At 33.7% G+C, this 23393-nt stretch overlaps 3 protein-coding genes and 1 non-coding gene across 4 annotated transcripts; 3 read left to right on the top strand and 1 right to left on the bottom strand.

The window, feature by feature from the left end:
* Positions 1-465: 465 nt before the first annotated feature.
* LOC131620804 (protein ORANGE-LIKE, chloroplastic-like) lies at positions 466-3041 on the top strand. The gene is made up of 8 exons (XM_058891970.1): positions 466-891; positions 1023-1140; positions 1460-1582; positions 1814-1900; positions 2042-2118; positions 2258-2385; positions 2529-2665; positions 2780-3041. The coding sequence occupies exons 1-8, from the start codon at positions 683-685 to the stop codon at positions 2855-2857; spliced, it is 957 nt and encodes a 318-aa protein (XP_058747953.1). The 5' UTR covers positions 466-682; the 3' UTR covers positions 2858-3041.
* Positions 3042-3510: 469 nt separating this feature from the next.
* Positions 3511-3590, top strand: TRNAL-UAG (transfer RNA leucine (anticodon UAG)). The gene has a single exon. It is a non-coding gene; the product is annotated as a tRNA-Leu (tRNA).
* An 841-nt stretch (positions 3591-4431) lies between these two features.
* Positions 4432-8896, bottom strand: LOC131620793 (beta-fructofuranosidase, insoluble isoenzyme 1-like). Its single transcript, XM_058891960.1, has 7 exons — positions 8692-8896; positions 6577-6585; positions 5613-6475; positions 5373-5531; positions 5048-5286; positions 4883-4976; positions 4432-4803 (listed from the first exon to the last, which is right to left on the bottom strand). Exons 1-7 carry the CDS (start codon positions 8864-8866, stop codon positions 4624-4626), a joined length of 1719 nt encoding a protein of 572 aa, XP_058747943.1. The 5' UTR covers positions 8867-8896; the 3' UTR covers positions 4432-4623.
* Positions 8897-11144: 2248 nt separating this feature from the next.
* On the top strand, positions 11145-21766 carry LOC131660307 (uncharacterized). The gene is made up of 2 exons (XM_058929528.1): positions 11145-11803; positions 19466-21766. The coding sequence occupies exons 1-2, from the start codon at positions 11145-11147 to the stop codon at positions 21645-21647; spliced, it is 2841 nt and encodes a 946-aa protein (XP_058785511.1). The 3' UTR covers positions 21648-21766.
* Positions 21767-23393: the final 1627 nt, after the last annotated feature.

Genomic DNA, 23393 nt, shown 5'->3' with positions numbered 1-23393 from the left:
TGCTAATCTTGTAAGTTAGCCTCGTCCACCACATCAAAACTCAACTCTACCACGACGCAAGATCAATTTTATTTCTCCGATCATCATTTCATTCTCTAATAGGGCAGCTTTTACAAAAGATTTACACTTATTAGACCGTAAATTTCACAAGTTTCTTTTGACCAGTTTGACTTTCAAAATCACACAACAATGTCAATTTTTAAGTTATTTTAAAGAAATCAATACACATATATATATTTGAAGTGATTTAATTAAATACACATATAAAAAAAATATTTACACCGTCAATATATAAAAATTAATCTCATAAAAAATAGAAACAATTTTATTTAGTTTTCTTATATAATGAATTTTTTTTCTCAAATTACATTCTTTTATAATTTCCTTAAAAATACATTCAATATTCAATACAACTTGTTTTCCCTTAAATGAAAGATGCCATGGCATATTGTTTGTCGTTGGAGGACACTATCCTTAAAAAAATAAAATATTAACATTCGATATATTCATTGTTCGTGGTGACGTATCATCCTTAGCAACTATTGTCTGTTCTGGTGTTCTTGGCTAGAGTTTTCCATTAGTCTCCCACTTCACAGTTCACACCATTCATAATTCACAACCACTTCCACAACCACTTCCATTCTAATGATTCTTCCATAACCTCAACCTCAAACCCAAATCAATGAATACTTTCTCTCCCTCCTCAACTTCCCTTTCTTCCACAATTCTACCTTTCCCCTCACATACAAAAAACTCCATTTTATGTGCCACAAGGCTTAATGGAAACACCAACCAATTTGGTTTTTCCAAAGGAACTCTTTTGCAGTTGAAGTCAAGGATAATTGCTTGCTCTTCTCCACAGGATGCTGGCTCCGGTGAAATCACACCAAAGTTTGTATTTTTTTTTGTTTGTTTTTGTATTCTAATTTCTAATTGTTTTTGCCAATTGGGTGTCTCTAATTTGATTCAAAATGGAAACTTTGTAACTGGTTTGATAAAAAATTATATATTTTTTGAAACAGCAACTTTTGCATTATTGAGGGACCAGAGACTGTTCAGGATTTTGTTCAGATGCAAGTGCAGGAAATTCAAGATAACATTAAGAGCAGGCGCAACAAAATCTTTCTTCTCATGGAAGAGGTTAGTTCATACTTCCCATATAGTTCATTAAATGTTCTCATTTTTCACATATTTTGGCGATGTTTGGATAATAACTTGTTTATCGAATAAGGGTTTATGTATAAACTGATTCAATGATAATGGATAAAACAGTTAAATTGTGTTCATATAAGTTATAAGTTGTTTTCATGTGTTATTGAATGGTTATGAAAATCAGTTGAAAACAACATAGGACATTTATGGATATTAGTGAATAAGTTCAAATAAGCCGATCCAAACATGGTATGTGTATCATATAGCCACACTTTTGATAATGGCTAACAAGAAATGAATATGGCAGGTAAGGAGATTGCGCGTGCAGCAGCGCTTAAGAAGAATACAAAGAGCTTTTAGTGAAGATGGAGAGGAGGATGCAAATGAGATGCCGGAAATTCCTTCATCAATTCCTTTTCTTCCTCATGTGGTGAGTTTCAAAACTTTGTTTTTATTATTAGGCTATTGGTGTTTAGTTGTTGATTGAACCATCCTTCTATGGATCGGAGAGAAACAAGTAGCACAAACCATACCAATTTCTACAAGTAGTGAAGAAGCTTATTTACATTGAAGAAGTTTGTAAACAGCTTATGTTGAACATCTTTTCTATTCGAGTCATTCTTTATCTTAACTAGTTTGTGGGCTTTTCGGATTGAAGTAGACGCCCAACACTTTGAAGAAGCTCTATCTAACAGGTGCATCATTCATATCTGCAATAATTGTATTTGGCGGGCTTATCGCACCGACGGTAATTTTATTTTCTTATTCATTTCATTTTTTTTATCTATGCCAATCAATCAACCTAAACTATTTGCGAGTCTATGAATGGATCCTTTTATTCTCTATTGATATTTGAGTTTAATTCTCACTATCCTTATGTTAATGGCAGCTGGAACTGAAATTGGGCATTGGTGGTACCTCATACGAGGATTTCATAAGAAGCTTGCATTTGCCTTTGCAACTAAGGTATATGCTATTCTTTGATTAGCTGACATAATCAATTTGAGATTTATGTCGGTCAGAAAGACCGAATTTTTTTTTGTTGACAAGTAGCATATTTACTTGATCAATACCTGATTATGATTCGTTTGGTTCATGAATCCAGTCAGGTCGACCCGATTGTGGCATCCTTTTCGGGTGGAGCAGTTGGCGTGATTTCAGTACTGATGTTAATCGAGGCTAATAATGTTGAGCAACAAGAGAAAACAAGGTGCAAGTATTGCCTTGGAACAGGTATGTTTCTACTCTTCGAATATTATCACTCTCTTAATATAAGATCTAAAGATATAAGGTAGAAAAAGAATTTATAAAAAATGATGCGCCTCAGTTTTGTAAGAATGAGTCTTACACGAATTTGTAATTTTATTTATGGAAAGGTTACTTGGCTTGTGCTCGGTGTTCCACAACTGGTGTATGCTTGAAAATTGATCCAATTTCAGCATCTGGTGCTACTGTTAGACCCCTGCAAGTTCCTACAACCAAAAGATGTCCAAATTGCTCCGGTGCTGGAAAGGTACACAATCCAGCAGCGCGTCTCATCTGATTCATTTTCTATTATACGCAACCGATTAATTTTGATTGCAATAAGTAGTGTTTTAAACTAATTGTCTTATGTGTTTTGTTTTAGGTTATGTGTCCAACCTGTCTTTGCACTGGGATGAAGATGGCAAGTGAACATGACCTGAGAATTGATCCATTTGACTAATTCTCTACCTCTTCTGACTTTGAAGGACTTGTATTTTCACCTCAAATTTAGCAATAATTTCTCTTTTAGAACAAAATATATATGAATAACGAATATGGCTAAAAAGCTTGTAACATTCTGTTGTGCTGGAATTCTTGATCCTAGTTCCATATTGATTGAATATAATGTGATACTTTTAATACAATCCTTTATGTTCTTCCACCCTCCCCAGAGGTGGATTTTTTATAACGAGAACAAGCGAGCTGAACAAGAGCATCGGTTAGGACTAGATTATTCATATCAAGATAGGACTGAGGCACAAAATCAATGTTGGATTTTAAACTTTTAACTCGTTTTAGCAAACTAATTAGTTGAGAAATTACGAACTTTCAAAGTATGTATGATAAAAATTGACTGCAACCTATCAAGATATCCGTGGATGCAATGAAGAAAAGAAACACGAGGAAAGAGAACTGCCTGAATAAACTTTATAGAAGTCATGATTCAAATTCAACAATCATATCTCTGTAGCATTCACACCAAGCAATCTTAAAATTTGTTTTGCAAACATATTGGAGGAAAGTCCACAAGAACAAGCAAACCAAGAATTCATTTACTGGCGCGGTTAAGAAAAATTGATACAATTAGACAAAGTAGATAATTTTAATCAACAAGACAGTTTGGCCGAGTGGTCTAAGGCGCCAGATTTAGGCTCTGGTCCGAAAGGGCGTGGGTTCAAATCCCACAGCTGTCAAAAATTTAGTTTTGATCTTCCCTGGAAAACAGCTCGGAGATTACTCTAATTGATTTTTTTTATTAATTTGCCGCAAGTATGTTTTTTTTATTTATATTCTACAACCTTTACCCTGTTTTCTTCATTATAGTATTTCTGTTTTTTTAATGATTTTGTTCGAACTTAGTAATTTGAATAACATGAACATGAGCAAATGTAAGGATTCAATGTATAAACTAGATTTTCAATGAAAATTCACTACTGTGTCACATCACTACAATTTTCTAATTGCATTTTCAAATTAACAATTTTATTGTTTTTGGTTTGTTAGATGCTATGCTTGTCTGCATCAAAGGGCTGTGAACTGCAGGAAAAAGAAATGTGTTCACAGTAATCAGGTGAGGCTAATTTCTACTATATAGTTTTTTTATGTAATGTAGTTGTTGTCTAAAACTGTGCGTCATTAAAATGTAGCGTTGTTATTTACCATATACTAGTCTTGCAGTTGAGGCCAAAGAAGAAGATTAAGTAGATTATGGCTCTGGTGGTGTTCTTCTTGTGTGGTGAGCTAGTGGACAGTAGTTGATTAATTCAGTTGATCACTTGCTTAGTATGGTTGATTAGCACCAAACATTTGAATGATTTTAGTTTTGTTTGTGTCATTCAACTTTATACTTAGTATGACATTTTGATATCTTTTATATCCACTCTTAAGTTTTCGAGATTCATTTCTTAATACGATATTAGCAGCAGATGATGAATTAGCTGGGAAATGCTCATGCGCAGCACTTGATTCTAGGTTTTGTTAAGAGTCTAAAAATCAAAATGAGTTGGAATGGTGATTAGATAAGATGAAATCGTCTATTAGAACATCATTCACACCCGATTAATACCATATAATATCGACTTTTTCACTTCACATGACTACATTTTAGATAGAGATACCACTAGTTATTTAAGGCTAAAAGTCAAACAGACCCTCTTTGGTACAATACTAAGAGAGGAAATACTATTTTATACTTTATTTGTTCGGTAATATCGATTTATAGGTAGTTTAATTTCGACTAGCGGTCTTCATGCTCCATGCCTTTAGGTTCTCCACAGTGATCTGCTCGGTACCGTTATTGAACACAAACAAATGAGCTTTTTCTTTCAATGCTAGCGTTGGATAAACCCTAGACAAAATGTTTGTTTTCCCTCCAACTCCAAAACTCTCCACTACAGAGTGATCAATCTGCATCAGATTCAAACATTAAGTATTATTTCGTATTGTAGCTAGGTCTTATTTATAGGGGAGTGTGTTATCGACATACCAAACTCCTGAGAGAAAGTTTCTTATTATTTCCCAAATCCACATTCACAAAGCCTGCAAACGACGGCTTGTACAATTCCCGGTTCAACGAGGAACTGTATAGAAGTATACACTAGTTAGAAAACATTTAAGTTAACCGGAAGAATGTAGAACTTAAACACCAAACCTTTTTGCATCAGAGCACATGAGAATCTTGTGTTTATTCGAAGCTTTGAAAACTCTGAAGAACACAGGAGTATACTCTTCAAGTTTTTTCGAAGCCAATGTCAAAAGTCCAAACGGCCCAACCCCGCCTCGAACTTTTGAACCCTTTTGCGCACATAGATCCTCTGCATTCTCCCACTTAGGATCAAATGCCTCAGCCTTGTCCAAACTCGAGAATGAGAATGTAACCTCCACATCAGCCTGAAGCATTTGTAGAGTATATAATTAGTAAAAACATTAATATACTACTTAATTAAGTTAATTACCGATTTAACTAAGAACCTGACCTGAGAAGCAGTAATCCCTTTTACTTCAACATAACCTCCCTTCCTAAGCTTTTGGTTTTTCATCTCAACTTCTTTCCCTCTTAGCCTATTTAGTTCTTCAACTGGCCATTGTCTTAACTGTCTCTTACTAGAATCAAGCCACACAGTTCTTGGAATCGCCTGAAAAGTTTTTCATCCATATGAAATAAATTTCTAAACTACAATAATAGCAACATTAATTTAATTCAGCACGCGAGCTACCTGAATTCCTGCCCATCCTTTCTTAACATCATCTTCTTTGGTATCGGATTCATTAGCCCATCCCCATATGATCCTTCGATTCTTGCTTGGGTCGAAGAATGATTTGGAAGCGTAGAAGTTTCCATAATCGTATCTAAGGCCGCCCCAACCATCTTCTGAAGTTTTATCTGGTATATACCTGTCCTGATTTGGGATATACGTTCCGATCGTATAGTATTCGTACCTTGTTATGTCAAGGCTATTCTTTAGCACATGCTTAACACTATTATCCATCATCGACGAGTCTAACCCATTTTTCCCTTCCAAAGAAACCGGATAAAAATCCGGACACTCCCACATTCCTGTTCTCTTAGCCGAATGGATCGGGTGCTTGGCACGAATCCATTTCAAGAAGTTTTTACTCCTATATAAATATGCTACTCCTGTATCTTCCCTCTTGCCACCAATAAGTATCCTCCACTGTCCATCCTTGCCCAACCATGCAGTTGTCGGGTCTCGAAACACCGATCCATTCATGCCATGATCTGCAGTCACAATCGGGTTCAAGCGATCAGGCTTATCCCATTTTGTGAGAAGCGGATCAGACGTGTTTGCGGGTATAGCAATGCATTGAACCTCATTGCTTCGCTTGTCAACGACTCCAGTGTAGAGGATGACAGGTCCTTTGCCAGGGAGGATTGTGGCCGAACCGGACCAGCATCCGTATTTGTCGAAGGGCTTAGACGGGAATAGAGCGGGCTGAAGCTCTTTCCAGTTGATGAGATCCTTTGATACTGAATGGCCCCATACAATGTTACCCCAAACAGCTCCTTTGGGATTGTACTGGTAGAATAGATGGTAGATTCCTTTGTAGTACATGGGTCCTGTTTTGTATATGAAAATTGAAAAATATATATTAGTGAACTTTTGTATATGGTAATTGAAAAATGTCAAGAAAATTCAACAGTGGGAAGAACTCACTGACCATTTGGATCTGAATTGTTCCATAATCCATGCATATGAATATTACACCATAGATTATTGGACAAATTGAGGAATCAGAAAACAGAAAAAGTTAGAAGTTCATCATGAAGGAGAATGATATATGAGATGATTATGAATGTTAACATATAGTAAATATTAAGCAAAATGTGTAGGATTAGCCATGAATTTCATTTGGAAAGCTAGCCAAGTATTAACTGAAAATAAAAGTAAAAGAGTAATTATTACTATTATTTTTATTTTTGTTTTTCAACATTTTTATTTTGTAAAATGGGTTTTTACAAAAGTTTTTTTTTTAAACCATTAGCTAAACTCTTTTAGAACTGTATTTACTGTAGGTTTATTGCCAATATCTATGTTTGATTAAAAATCACTGATTAATAAAAAATTTCATTGTAAATAAGTTCAATTTTGAAAATTTACCTGTAAAAAAAGTGATTTTTTTTCCTGATAATTAAAATAATTTTAATATCGTAGACATATAATGAGGGAAATAATAATGAGCCGTTTGTTTTAGTTTTAAAAAAAAATGATATTTATAAAACTTTTTTGAAATATTAAAACTTTTCTTAATTTTTTTATAAATTTAAAAGGCTAATTTTAATATTTTATAATATAAATATAACTAATTGAATTGAAAATATAGTTAAAATTATAATTTTTTGTAAAAAAATAAAAAATGATTTTTAATAAAAACTATTTTAAAAATAAGTAATTTTTTTATTTTTATATTTTGATATTCAAATAAAGTTATAGTAAAAAGATGTAATATATAAAATAACATTTTTGTGCTTTAAATAACATTTTAAAAGAACTAATTAAACTAATTTTTTTTGAAATATATTTTTAAAAAAATTCTTTTATTTTTTTTAACAAAAATATATAATATTATAAAAAAAATTTAAAATACAACTAAAAGAAACTGCCTAGAATATGATGGAAGGTAAACATACTCAAAAAAATCTATTTAAATCAACATATTAATAATTAATTTGAAATGATCAAATTTTAATAATATGTATAATTGTGTCTAGAGTATTGACTCTTTAACTCTTCTATGATTTTCTTTTGAATAATAAATTGATAAAAAAGGCATGCATGAGCATGATGTATAGAAATAAATATGGTAGGGTTATACAACAGAATCTATTTGTTAATAGTAATCTAGATGTACGATTAATTGTCAAAACAATGAACACATATTTGTGAAACAATTTTGGCCCAATTGAAATATAAAGCATACTATGATACTTTCCATATTAATATAAAATTAGCCCTGCATCTCCATGTGTAAGTACATGCCAGGGACTAAAAACAAGAAGTGACAGTTACTAAATATGAAAATGGCCACTCTTATTTCTAAACATTCTATTTTCAAATAACACTTTGTGTTGAGTTCATAATTACTCACCACTTCATTTCATATTTTACCCAAAAATTGGAAAAAGTTATCATGCACTACTTAGTGTAATGTCAAATATGTTAATCACAAAGCTACCTTTTTCCTTTTTATTTTTGAATAATAAACTCTATTTACATTTTTGGCATATAATTCCATGATCATAATTTCATAAAAGTTCAGATGAAATATTATTCCATGTAAAACATGATAGATATTCAAATCTACCAAGCACAAAAACAAAAGATAGCTTGTCTCATATAATTGAACTCATAATATGTATTTTCCACGATCATAATAATTTTTGTTATTATGACACGCGTTACTATATAAACTTGCCTTTATGCCTAACTATCAACAATATTGTTTAAACTTTAATTTAATGTACTTTTAGTAAAAGTTTATGATTTATTAATATTTAATTTATTATGAGCAAGAAAGATATGTTAGTCAATATATATTATATTATCACCTCATTTTAATGGTTGATTAGGAAAGAATTAAGTGAATTAAAAAGACATAAAAATTAGAATTAAGGTCATCTATTACGGTTGAACGATGACTAACTTATTTAAGTAAACGATTTTGATAAAATAAAAATAAATAGTAGTTATATGTGAAGCTAAAATAAAATTGCACTCAAAATGCATAGTTAGCCACTATGAGTAACGAGTAAGAAAATTAAAAAACGTTAATTACCGTTAATCCAGTTTCTATTAGGTTGAAAATGGAATCCAGTTCTATGAAGTTTATTCACAGAATGAGGTGAAACTGATTGAAGATCAGGGTATATGCGATGAAACGCTTCAACTCCATTGTTACATAACACACAAACAACTATAAAAACAACAAGACATTTTGTGAAACTCATCATATTCTTAGGAAGAATGAAGAATATAAGAAGTGGGAATTGGAGAGTATGGAACAAAAGAAGTAGCTAATGTGGTTATTTATAGAGCCAAATGGGAAGGGAGGAAAGTTGTGGTGGACTAGAAAAATAAAACATTAGGCCATATATAGAAACACTACTTATCTTATGCTGCATTAACAATAACTAAAAGTTAATAATTGATTCAAACTAATCTAAATAAAAATTATAAATTGATAAAAAAAAATTAAAAATTACAAAAAGAAAATATTATATAAAAATTATAAATTGATAAAAAAAATTAAAAATTACAAAAAGAAAATATTATTGAATGCATTTGAATGTTATTTTGTTAAAGCCGCTTTAGATCAAATTTAAAATTGATTTTACGGTACCAATTTAAACTGAGTTGGCCATTCATGATTATTTTTATATTTATTTATCTATTTTGATATGATATACTGCATTATTTATCATTCAATAATATTTATTTTTTAATATTATTATTAGTTTGGCTTGGTTTAATTTATTTATTTTATTATTTTATTTATATCATTCATAATCAATCTTTCTTATTTTATAATATTAGTTTTGAGATATTATATCACATATTATTTATTAATATTTTATAATACTTATTCGATATTCGATAGTACTTATTTTTTTAATACTATTATTAGTTTGGTTTAATATATTTATTTTTATCATTTAATGTATATCAATCATCGGTCATTCTCATGTTATAATATTAGTTTTAATATATTATATATTATATCACATATTATTTATTAATATTTTAATATTATTAATAAAAAATATTATTTTTAATATAAAAATCTAAAAATCAATTCAAATTAAACCTATAAAATTAGATTGGATTAAATTTTTTAATTAATCATCTAAAATCAGATCAAACTGCAAATTAATTCATTTTTCGATTGAATAAATTTTAGACTTAAAATTGAACTAAATTCCACCTATAATACCCCCAAGCTCCCCCGTATATAAGTCTTCTCTAAATTTATTTCTAATAAATAATTTTTAAAGATTGTTTATAGGCCTAAGGTCTAATAAGAGTTTAGTCTTGTAGTGTTAAATGTTTAATTTTTACAAAATTAGTGATATTAGTTCAGTTAAATGGTTTTATTTATTTATTTTTATCATTTTATTTATATTAATCAAAACCAATCATTCTTATTTTATAATATTAATTTTAATATATTACTATTATATAACATATTATTTATTAATATTTTAATAATATTAATAAAAAATATAATTTTTAATTTAAAAATCTAAAGTCGATTCAAATTAAACCTAAGAAATTGGATTGGATTAAAATTTTTATTAATCATTTAATTGGATCGAACCTCAAATAAAGTTATTTTTTGATTGAACAAATTTTAGCCTTAAAATTGATATCTCTACCTATAATACCTCCTAGCTCCCGTATATAAGTCTTCTCTAAATTTATTTCTAATAAATAGTTTTTAAAGTTTGTTTATAGACGTAAGGTCTAATAAGAGTTTAGTCTTCTATAATGTTCAATTTTGTAATAATAAGTGATAATAAATCTGTAATCAGAGTTTAAACATGTTTTACTAAATTTAAATTTTCTAAAAAAATAACTTTAAACAATAAAAGAACTTTTTATATATATATATATATATATATATATATATATATATATATATATATATATATATATATATATATATATATATATATATATATATATATATATATATATATATATATATATATATATATATATATATATATATATATATATGGGAGCATATCAAGTGAGAGCATTTTTAAATGAGAGATGAGAGAAAAAAATATCAACCATTGAATTCATCAAGAGAGAGAAATTAATAGTCTCATTAATGTATTAACATTCTCTATATATATATATATATATATATATATATATATATATATATATATATATATATATATATATATATATATATATATATATATATATATATATATATATATATATATATATATATATATATATATATATATATATATATATGATAGAGGGCATAATAGTATTGTAGTATTATTTATTATTATTATTATTATTGGGCTTTTATATTATTAGTATCCATTAAGAATGTTATATAAGGTAGTCTCATAGAGACATTGGGAATCAATCAATGAAAATCAAAGTTATCTTTTAATTCTATTTTCTTAATTTGTTTACTTGTTTCTCTTAGTTTTGTAAGCCTTGTTAGAGTTAGCATTTTGCATCCTAACAATTGCCGCTTTCATCATGTACTCAAATCCTCCTATGGATTACCTTTATCTTACACATTCATCTCATCAATGGAGCATTCCTCCTACCTATCTCACAAACCCCTCTTTCACAACTCCTACCACACCTTCATTTCCATCCTTTCCATGGGAACTTTTCTCACCCTATTACACAAATTCATATATTCCAACACCATCACCATATTTGTATTTTAATCATGGATATTCACCACATCCACCTAATCCTAACCCATATTCATTCTATTCAACATCTCATTATTCATACCACTACACCAATTATCACCAACAACTTCAACCAACAAAAACCTCATCCAAAATTAAAAGGGATTGTGAGAAGCATTTGCAAGTCTTTCATCCTTGTTTTAAGAAAAGATCCAAAAAAACCACAAAAAAACATGTTGCCCACAATGTGTTTGTTGAAAAACCCCTACCAACCACGTTGGCTCTTCGTCGAACTTCGATTCGCCTTAGCTTAAGAAAACAAGCGCTTAATAATAATGTAGGAACTTCTCGTGTCAAATTGATTCCACACACATTTTACAGCACATGTGATGCTTTCCAGCAAGTTGTTCTGAGCAGGCGTGAACTGTTGTCACAAGCTGATGCTATTAACACGCAAGACGACGATGATGATGGTGACATGGAGGATGAAGATCAGTTGGGTGGGCTGGGTGCAGATGGAGATAGCGTTAAATCTTAAACAAACCTGAATGGTGACAAGGATGGTGGGAAACTGTAACACCCGTATATTTTAATTTTAATTTAAATGGAAATTTAATTTATAATTAGAATTATTGGTGGTTTGTGGGATTTAATTGGAAGAAAGATGGTTTATAGTGTTGGGCCAAGTGTGGTATTAGTAAATAGGGGGTGCTATGTTAGTAAAGCCCTTTACTAATTAAAATGTTATTTTTCATAAAAATAAGGAAAATTGGGGGAAAGGAGAAAAGGAACGTGAAAAGCAGAACAGAGGAGATGAGGGATTGGGAAGCTGGTACGTGAAGAGGAGCAATGGAGGGAGAGACCAATCAAGAATCTTTGGCTAAGGTAAGGGGGGACTCTCCGGTTATCATCTATTATCGTATTCTTGGATAATAATATTGATTAGGGATGTTGTTGAGTCAATTGGATTATATGTCGGGTTTAGGGAGGTTATGAATTGATAAAAATTGCATGTATTATTGATTGATTATGTGTTGTTTTGATGTGTGATGATGAATAATGATGCAATTGATGATTAACTGCCTATATATGATGTTTAGAGTCAGTTTTGGACTCAGATTGGGTGAGATCGCAGGGTCTGACGCAGACCTGAAAGTCTGTGAAATCGCCAGTTCGCGCCGCGTCCTAGTGTTGGCGCCGCGAAGGCGTACTTGTTTTCTCGTATCGCGCCGCGTGCATAGGTTGGCGCCGCGAACGTGTTTGTGTGCTTCAGGTCGCGCCGCGAACTTTGGTTGCGCCGCGTGCTGTAGCGTTAGTTGTTTTCTTGGAAAAGTTAAATGATGTGTAACTTTCAAACCGTAAGTCCGTTTTATACGCCGTTTTGGACGTTGTTCCTTAAATTGAATGTTCTACCATATAAAATAAATATAACAACAATAACTTGATTTTATTTTGAAAAGTATCGTTTTCTTCAAATGTGGGTTATTCTTGTTTTGCGTAGTTGATGAGGTGCAATGGTTTGTTGTTTGCATAATTGAATATGTGCAATGATGGGGTTTGTTATAATATGATTGCTCCTGCTTGTTATACAAATGGATGTTGTTCATGGTAAATATGGTTATCATGTATTTTGATGAATGATGAGGTAAATACTCTATCGTGGATGAGTTGCTTTGTTGTACTTGGTACGCGATTGTGAGGGGTGCTATTGTGTGCACTGTATAATGAATGATTTACCTGCTATGATGCTGTGGTTGTAATTGGTGTTTATTATACATATATTGTTGATGTAAAATATGTATTTTATTATGGTTGAGAAACAACATAACTGTGTGTGGCTGTTGATTATTGTGGTGGTTGATGATTATGATATCTGGTTGATTAATGTTGATGATGAGCATGTTATGGTTGATACATGCATTTCATAATCATGTTGTGGGCTGTATCCCTTATGGTGGTGGGACAGCGGTAGCTAATTCCCATTGTGTGGAATTGGTGAGAGAAGTAGCCGAATCTTTATGGTGGTGGATCGGTGAGATGGGTTATCCCATGTTTGGTACCACATGCATATAGTTGCATTTGCATTAGGTTGTTGTGTATAATTATAACATGAATGGAAGATTGTCCAATGTTATAATATTTGATGATGGTGTAATTGTTATGGTGATGTCTTTTGGTAATGTATTCTATTGTTGTTGTGTGTTGATAAGTACTTCTTGACAATCTGAATATAATGAAATTGGATGAATAATGTGACTATGATGTGTTATTGTTTATGATTCGATAACATTTGTTAATTGTGAATGAGACTCACCCTTACTTTGATGATTTCAGATTGGCGAATAGCGGCTTTTGGCTCGGTGAGGATTAGCTCATGAGTCAGTTCGTTTAGTATAGCGTCGGTGTCATGCTCTGATATTGTAACACTGGGGGAACGCTAGTTTAGAGTTTATGATAATACTCTATCGTGTTGTTATTGTATTAATTCTGCGGGATACTGCATAGATGATGTTATGCTTATCCGAATGATGAATTGTCCGCTGTGTTAACATGAGATGTTTATGTATTATGATTTTGTTAAATGGATGATTTTCCCCTAAGTGAAGCATGACAATTGATTTATGATAATTTGTTTTAAATTGAATTGTGGCACCCTTGTTTTCATGTTTTACTCTGAATTATTTTATTAATTTCCGCGGGGTTTAGAAGGGTGTTACAATAGTGGTATCAGAGCAGGTCGGTCCGTCCGGCCAATTGTTGAGTCAGTTGAGTTGCACGACGGTTGAATACTGTCGGCATATTATTCCTTGGTATGCGACATGTGAGTGAATCACTGTCGGTACTTGGTTGTTTGTTGCAAGTGTGGGATTGAAACAAGTGGGGGAGAAGCTTCGCTTCTCGGTTATGTTTCAGTTGAAGAAGATTGATTCAGTAGGCTGTTGTTGAAAACAGTGCGAGCGTTGTCGGAGTTTGTTGTTTCCCGAGTTGAAGGTGACTTGGAATTAAGACTTCATTGGGAATTGAGTTGGAACATCTTGAAGGAAGGTGATTAGAGGTAATTGACAGTTATTGTAAGAGAAGGAGATTGGAGAGTTGCGATGTGTCAGCTCTGCTGGTGTGCTGCGAAGTTGTCAGTTGAGTAGCCTTGCGTCTCGGAAGAGGTTCAGTTACGAGTTTGCAATGAGGATTGTTGTCGTGATGTTGCAGAAAGGGGAATGTGTCGCTTAAGTTATAAGGATGTTTGGAAGTGAAGAGATACGATAAGGGGCTGTTTGGAATGTGATAGAGTTGAAGAGAATGAGTTTTGGAGAGAGATTTTCGTAAGCAAAACGCAGGAAAATTGCTGAATAGCTGCGGAACTTCGAAAATTCATAACTGGAGTTCTGGACATCCGAATTGAGTTCCGTTTGAAGCGTCGGAAAGCTAACGAGATGAACTTTGTTATAAAAATGGTTGCAACAGCTGTAAGATAATTAATTGTGACAGGATGACGTTGGTAAGAGGCGAAGTTACGGTTACTCTTGTTCTTATAATTAGACTTGTTTATTAGTACTGCACGGGATATCAGTGTCAGTGTTGAACGGATTGAAGGAATAATTAGAAGGTTTGTTAGGGAGTAATTTTAAGAATTGAATTTATCAATTGAGGAGCTTTGGATATATTGTATAGAGTGTCGCTGCATGATGTCAGTGTTGCATTTTTTGGGCAATGATTGGAAAATTCATATCTTGAGTTTCGAGTGTCGGATTAAGGTGCCGTTTGAATCTACGAAGAGGTGGAATTATGTTCTACCTTATGGAAGAGTTATAAATACAATAGATTGATCCTATAAGGAGATATCGTGAAGTCAGTTAAGGAAGTGTGAAACTTGTTGAATAAGAATGCCTACTACCGCGATTGTTTGAAACGAAGTTGAGTAGAACATGTTGTTGATGAATAAGTTGATGAGATGTTCGATCATAAAGATGATTTGAGTACCGATGGATTTTAGTGAGAAGTGAATTAGTAGTAAAGGTGGAATAAACTCTAGAACGGTTGAAGTCGTATTTGTGATGCCAAAGTAACGACAAGTATAAAAGAAGAATTGTAGAGAATTTCTAACGCCTATTGATATGAGGAAGACTTTGTTGAGATTCCGAGTGAAATAATATTGGTATGCGAAAGAAGTCATGAGATTGGGAGTGAAACCACGAGTTATGAATGTTGTGTTATTGTGTTGCGTAGGAAGTCTTTAAATACGTCGGTGCTAATGGTGAAGGAGTTGGATTTAATTGGACAATTTAGAGACTTAAGTTGGTATGTGAAGGAACTCGTAATAGTGTTAGATTGGGTATGCTAGGAGATTACTAGTGGTATTCTTGACGAGATTAGAGAAGGTCAGAAAGCTGATGTTGAGTTGATCGACAGGTTGACTTTGAATTACCAAGGTAGAGGCGGTGGATTCAGAATCAACGAGAATAGTATAATGAGGTTGAGTGGTTGAATTTGTGTTCCTGATGTTTTGAGCTTCGGAAGGATATTCTAGAAGAAGGACGCCGTATTGAATTATTGAACTATGACGATGTTAATGAGTTTGGGTGCAAACTCGGAAAGGACACTGTTATGTAGTAACGACAGTTTATGCTTAAATATGGTTGTCGGCTATCTATTGACAAATTGAGGACTTGATCACCCTTAATCTCTTGTTGGTAGTAGACGGAAATCATATAAATGAGATGAACTTGTTTTGTTACCTTAATGGTATAAGTTGTGATGGATATTAAGCCGTGAGGATAATCACTCACTACGTTGTGTGAACTTATGAGGAAGTGAATATGGAAGAGTGCGACATGATGGGCAAATGACTTAAGACGGGTAATCAGAGTCGCGCAGCGAAAGTGTGATGTAGAGTAGTGTTATGAGTACTACTTGTGGCAAGTGGGGAATTAATATGTCGGAAGCCTACATAGAGAATATATATTGATCTATATGTTGGATTTAGAATCCAGTGGATGTGAGGATGTCGTGTCGAAGAATTATAACTCTTTTGAATAATTGCCGAGATGATGAATATGTTATTACGGTTGTACGTAGTTAACGAGTATGTATTCGGCGAAATTAAAACGAAGAGTTGATGTTATATGATGTTGAAATAATTTTGTTTCGTTGTTAAGGTGGTATTGTGGATTCCAGATATAATGAGGAATTATACTCTATGAAGGGAGGAATTGATTTAATTCTTAGTAGAGAGCGTGACTCAGTTGAGCTATCTTGTAAGCGATGGTATATTGAGGCCGATGAGTGTGTACTTGTTCTGATGGTTAGGATGTTTAAATAGAGGAAGTAAATCAGGAATTGGTTTTCGTTGGATGCGAGTAAGGATTGCTAAATGGTAGATTAGTACCATGAATGATGAAGAATGATTCTTGAAACGAATGAGTAAAGAGAGTCGGAATCGGGTAAAACTCATAAATCTATTTGGTATAGATGATTGTGATGAGTAGTCAGAGTAGTGCGGAAGAAACGGAATGTAAAGTGTTGGATAATCGATGACTTGACTTAAGAGGAGTCAGATAATTGGAATTCAATGGTATAGGAATATGAGTATTGAGTTTCTTGAAGGAAGCGGTTGGTGAAAAGTGTAAGTATTATTTTATCGCTCAGATGGAAAAGTATGTCTAAGGTTGGTATGTTTGGTAGATGGTATGCATTACTGCAGTGTTGATCAGTGTGATCATACTATAGATTGTGTAATTGTATTGCTCGGCTGTTGAGCGTATTGTATAGGTTATACCTCAATGTTCTATTGTTGTTAACCTTTTGGAGATATAGCGAGTGATATACTATTGGATGGTCAAATGCGACGTAAGAACTGGGATTTGAATGCATGAAACATGTTTCCTGTTGGTTATGTCAGATGGATTTTGAGGATTGACCGATGGTAACGTTAATTGGGAGCTGGAGAGTCAGGTGGAGGACTCTTATACGAGGTGGTTACTTGAGGTATGTTTTCGAGGACGAAAACTCTTTTAGTGGGGGAGAGTTGTAACACCCGTATATTTTAATTTTAATTTAAATGGAAATTTAATTTATAATTAGAATTATTGGTGGTTTGTGGGATTTAATTGGAAGAAAGATGGTTTATAGTGTTGGGCCAAGTGTGGTATTAGTAAATAGGGGGTGCTATGTTAGTAAAGCCCTTTACTAATTAAAATGTTATTTTTCATAAAAATAAGGAAAATTGGGGGAAAGGAGAAAAGGAACGTGAAAAGCAGAACAGAGGAGATGAGGGATTGGGAAGCTGGTACGTGAAGAGGAGCAATGGAGGGAGAGACCAATCAAGAATCTTTGGCTAAGGTAAGGGGGGACTCTCCGGTTATCATCTATTATCGTATTCTTGGATAATAATATTGATTAGGGATGTTGTTGAGTCAATTGGATTATATGTCGGGTTTAGGGAGGTTATGAATTGATAAAAATTGCATGTATTATTGATTGATTATGTGTTGTTTTGATGTGTGATGATGAATAATGATGCAATTGATGATTAACTGCCTATATATGATGTTTAGAGTCAGTTTTGGACTCAGATTGGGTGAGATCGCAGGGTCTGACGCAGACCTGAAAGTCTGTGAAATCGCCAGTTCGCGCCGCGTCCTAGTGTTGGCGCCGCGAAGGCGTACTTGTTTTCTCGTATCGCGCCGCGTGCATAGGTTGGCGCCGCGAACGTGTTTGTGTGCTTCAGGTCGCGCCGCGAACTTTGGTTGCGCCGCGTGCTGTAGCGTTAGTTGTTTTCTTGGAAAAGTTAAATGATGTGTAACTTTCAAACCGTAAGTCCGTTTTATACGCCGTTTTGGACGTTGTTCCTTAAATTGAATGTTCTACCATATAAAATAAATATAACAACAATAACTTGATTTTATTTTGAAAAGTATCGTTTTCTTCAAATGTGGGTTATTCTTGTTTTGCGTAGTTGATGAGGTGCAATGGTTTGTTGTTTGCATAATTGAATATGTGCAATGATGGGGTTTGTTATAATATGATTGCTCCTGCTTGTTATACAAATGGATGTTGTTCATGGTAAATATGGTTATCATGTATTTTGATGAATGATGAGGTAAATACTCTATCGTGGATGAGTTGCTTTGTTGTACTTGGTACGCGATTGTGAGGGGTGCTATTGTGTGCACTGTATAATGAATGATTTACCTGCTATGATGCTGTGGTTGTAATTGGTGTTTATTATACATATATTGTTGATGTAAAATATGTATTTTATTATGGTTGAGAAACAACATAACTGTGTGTGGCTGTTGATTATTGTGGTGGTTGATGATTATGATATCTGGTTGATTAATGTTGATGATGAGCATGTTATGGTTGATACATGCATTTCATAATCATGTTGTGGGCTGTATCCCTTATGGTGGTGGGACAGCGGTAGCTAATTCCCATTGTGTGGAATTGGTGAGAGAAGTAGCCGAATCTTTATGGTGGTGGATCGGTGAGATGGGTTATCCCATGTTTGGTACCACATGCATATAGTTGCATTTGCATTAGGTTGTTGTGTATAATTATAACATGAATGGAAGATTGTCCAATGTTATAATATTTGATGATGGTGTAATTGTTATGGTGATGTCTTTTGGTAATGTATTCTATTGTTGTTGTGTGTTGATAAGTACTTCTTGACAATCTGAATATAATGAAATTGGATGAATAATGTGACTATGATGTGTTATTGTTTATGATTCGATAACATTTGTTAATTGTGAATGAGACTCACCCTTACTTTGATGATTTCAGATTGGCGAATAGCGGCTTTTGGCTCGGTGAGGATTAGCTCATGAGTCAGTTCGTTTAGTATAGCGTCGGTGTCATGCTCTGATATTGTAACACTGGGGGAACGCTAGTTTAGAGTTTATGATAATACTCTATCGTGTTGTTATTGTATTAATTCTGCGGGATACTGCATAGATGATGTTATGCTTATCCGAATGATGAATTGTCCGCTGTGTTAACATGAGATGTTTATGTATTATGATTTTGTTAAATGGATGATTTTCCCCTAAGTGAAGCATGACAATTGATTTATGATAATTTGTTTTAAATTGAATTGTGGCACCCTTGTTTTCATGTTTTACTCTGAATTATTTTATTAATTTCCGCGGGGTTTAGAAGGGTGTTACAGAAACCACAAGATGATTTAGAGTTGTCAGATACTGAAAGTGATCTAGATCAAACTCTTCAATTCCTCTCCCAACGTTTCCGCAACACTCGCTCTCCAGCACCAAATCCTCGCCGCCAAGCAGAATCCTCCCTCTCTGAAGCCGCCAACACTCCCAACTTCGGCCTCGTCGTACTCCGCCTCATCGCCGAACCAGCCGTCGATGCTCAGATCCGTCAATCCCCAGCCGTCAACTTCAAAAACCACCTCCGTCTCCGATGGACGTTAGAAGAGAGCTCCATCCTTGAAGCCGAGAAAGAACATATCAAAACCCTATCCATTTCTCTCATGCTTGCCGTCTCTCCCAAAACCCATTATCAACTTAGCGAAGCCCTAACTATCATCGGTAAACATGATTTCCCTAAAGCATGGCCTACGCTTCTCCCTGAACTCGTCGCCAGTCTCCAGAATGCATCTCAGTCTCATTCCAATGATCTTTGGATTGATTTGAAGCATTTTCTCGATAATTTTGCTGCTCCTTTGCTTGAGATTTTTCTTAAGACTGTGTTGTTGATTGACGCTGCTACTACGGCGGTACCTCCACCACCTATGGCGAACCTCCGTCAACTGTTTGAGTCGCGGAAATTATATTGCAGCTTATTTTACTCATTGAATTTTCAAGAGCTCCCTGAGTTCTTCGCGGATCATGTTAGGGAATGGATGAGTGGGTTTCGAAAATACCTTACTACTAGTTACCCTATTCTTGAGGGCAATGGAGATGGTCTTGCTCTTGTGGATGAACTTAGGGCTTTTGATTGTGATAATATTAATCATTATATGGAAAAGTATGAGGAGGAGTTTAAGGGGTTCTTGAATGATTTTGCACTTGTTGTGTGGACTTTGTTGGGGAATATGTCACAGTCGAGTAGTCTTGATCAACTTGCCATCACAGCTATCAAGTTTTTTACCACAATTAGCACCGATATTCACCACAATTTTTTTGCTCCCGATAGGATTATACCACAGATTTTCCAAGGCATTGTGATCCCTAATGTGAGGCTGAGGGAAGATGATGAGGAGCTGTTTGAGATAAATCTTATTGAGTATATTAGGAGGGTTAGGAAGGTTCTGGAAAAGCTCAGACCTCCATCAGTGACAGAACTGTTGCTGTCTTATAATGGTGATTCATGTCAAATTCAAATGCTTGGTTTAGCTAAAAAGCCACCTGATGGATCCCAAAGCAACATTGCTTGTGACTGCTCTTCTCAAAATGACACCTTCTGTCACGCAGTAAGGATGGAATTCAAGGGATACAACCTTCCCGGCACGTTTCCGCCTCAATTGGTTAAGCTTCCATACCTCAAAGTAGTTTATTTTGCTCTTAACTACCTAAATAGTACGATTCCAAAGGAATGGGGTTCGATTGAACTAACTTCAATCTCGCTACTTGTTAATCGTTTGTCAGGGGAGATTCCTAAGGAGTTAGGAAATATTACCACTCTAACATACTTGAACCTTGAAGCAATTGATGTGTTTGTTCAAGCCTTGGAGTCGGAGGAGGACGGTTTATGCGATGATGTCACTTTTCTCTCTGTAGCCGAACATAATCCCCTATGTAGGCATCATGCTAAAGGTCACTTTTGGGGATTTACCATACATGGTAGTATCCAACATTATTTCACACGGGCATGGCTGCGTCGAATCATTCTTGTTTCTGTTTTTGAGGGGAACACCATACTTCCTGTGATTGCAAAGGTACGGAAATTCGGTGCATATGTTTTTGTTGCGATTCCACCTAAACCACCGGATGAAATTGTCATTCAAACACTGTCACTGTTTCTGTCATGTTTTTCAAAACAATTCGTTCATCACTGTTTTGAGAAGGAAGAAAAAGAGCATTTGACCTCGCTAAAACCACGATTCGATACGCTTAATGATCTAGTAAATGTCATCTTGAAGGTTACCAAGTGTGTCATAGAGTTCCATGAACTTCCAGTTCAGTACAATTCACACAAAGTACCAGCCTACAACACTGCCTTTAAGCATATCCTAGTTGCTGCATATTGGTGTATTAGAAGTATTATGGTTTGTGCTTCTCAGATTACAAGCCTCACTACACTTGGTTATGAAATCTTCACCTCTATCATTAGTTTCTTTTTTATGTTAAAAAATGATGCTGGTTTTAAGTGCTAATTCTAGAACCTTAAGGACAAGGTTCAAGTGAACCCGGCGGCAATGATAGAGGGGCATAATAGTATTGTAGTATTATTTATTATTATTATTATTGGGCTCTAATTGTATTTGGGCTTTTATATTATTAGTATCCATTAAGAATGTTATATAAGGTAGTCTCATAGAGACATTGGGAATCAATCAATGAAAATCAAAGTTATCTTTTAATTCTATTTTCTTAGTTTGTTTACTTGTTTCTCTTAGTTTTGCAAACCTTGTTAGGGTTAGCATTTTGCATCCTAACAATATATATATATATATATATATATATATATATATATATATATATATATATATATATATATAAGGCAAAATACCCATTTTGGTCCCTTAACTATAACCCTAGGTTCAGTTTGGTCCCTTAATTTTTTTGTGCCAAAATGGTCCTTTAACTTTTTAATAGATGCATATGAGTCCCTTCCGTCCACTCCATTAGTCAAAGTCTGTTAAATGTCTACGTGGCAGTGACAGGTGGATTTGACCAAGTATTGTGAGGGACTTAGCGTCGGAAAAACCGACGTTAAAAGCTATTTCTAGATTTTTTTTAATTATTGTTGTTCATCTTCTTCCCCAAAATTTTTCTTAAAAAAAACCTAAAAATTTGGGGATATCAACAAAAACTCAAAATTTCTTACTAAAAATTGTGAACAGCATAAATTTCTTACTAACAACAAAAAATTCCATAAAATCATATCTCTTCCACCCATAACAGCATATCACTTTCTCTCATAAAACGTGAACAAAACTTCTCTCTTCCTCTCTTTTTCATCTCTTACTAACAACAACAAATTCTATAAAATCAAATGAACACAATGCAATCAAGTCCTGCAATCTCAACAATAAATCACAAGCAACAGAAACATCATAAAAAAGTGGTTGTCGGAGGGGTGGGGGCTTCAACGGAGATCTGGTGCGGAGGGAGGATGGAACACGGTTGGCCGTAGACGGCGGAAGGGTGCTTCCATGCTTTCGGTGGTATCCGTTTATAATATTTTCTTTTCTCACTCTTCTTTGTTCTGTTTTGATTTTGTTTTAATCCATAGATTTTGCATTGAGGTCGAAGAGGATTTATTATTTTTGTGCAGGTTCTTGAATCAGATTGTGTTTAGAGGTGAGTTTGGTGGTGTTGATTTTGAATTTGTGAGGTTTATGTCATGTTGATGTGTTTTATTTACATGAGTTTGTTGTTGTTGTGATTTGATAAAGTGACAAAAGTTGAAGATGATTTGTGGCTACTTTGTTAGATTTTGCAGGTTTATGGTTTGGGTAGGAGGATGACAAAGGTCATGTTAATGGTGCATAATGAAGGTTTATGGTTTGTTGTTATCATCAAATTTTCGGGTTTTTTTTGAAGGAATTTTTTTTGGGAAGAAGATGAACAATAATTAAAAAAAAAAATCCAGAAATAGTTTTTAGCGTCGGTTTTTCCGACGATAAATCCATCACAATACTAGGTCAAATCCACCTGTCACTGCCAAGTATTCTCAGCCTCAGGATAACAAGTATTCTCAGCCTCAGGATAATGGTTAAACATTCTAAAAAAGAAAAATATTCTACAGAAAATTTAATATTTTAATTTTCAAGGTATTAAATACGCAGATTACCGAGATAAATTTACTATTTTAAAGTCTTAACCATTGTCCTGAGAACACTGATTAACATTTTCCTAATTTATTTTTTATTTATTTTCTTTTTAATCTCATGGCC

Source organism: Vicia villosa, linkage group LG1 (assembly GCF_029867415.1).
Source record: "Vicia villosa cultivar HV-30 ecotype Madison, WI linkage group LG1, Vvil1.0, whole genome shotgun sequence".
Lineage (NCBI taxonomy): Eukaryota > Viridiplantae > Streptophyta > Magnoliopsida > Fabales > Fabaceae > Vicia > Vicia villosa.
The sequence above is the reverse complement of the archived record's forward strand: the minus strand, read 5'-3'. Positions and strand labels throughout refer to the sequence as shown.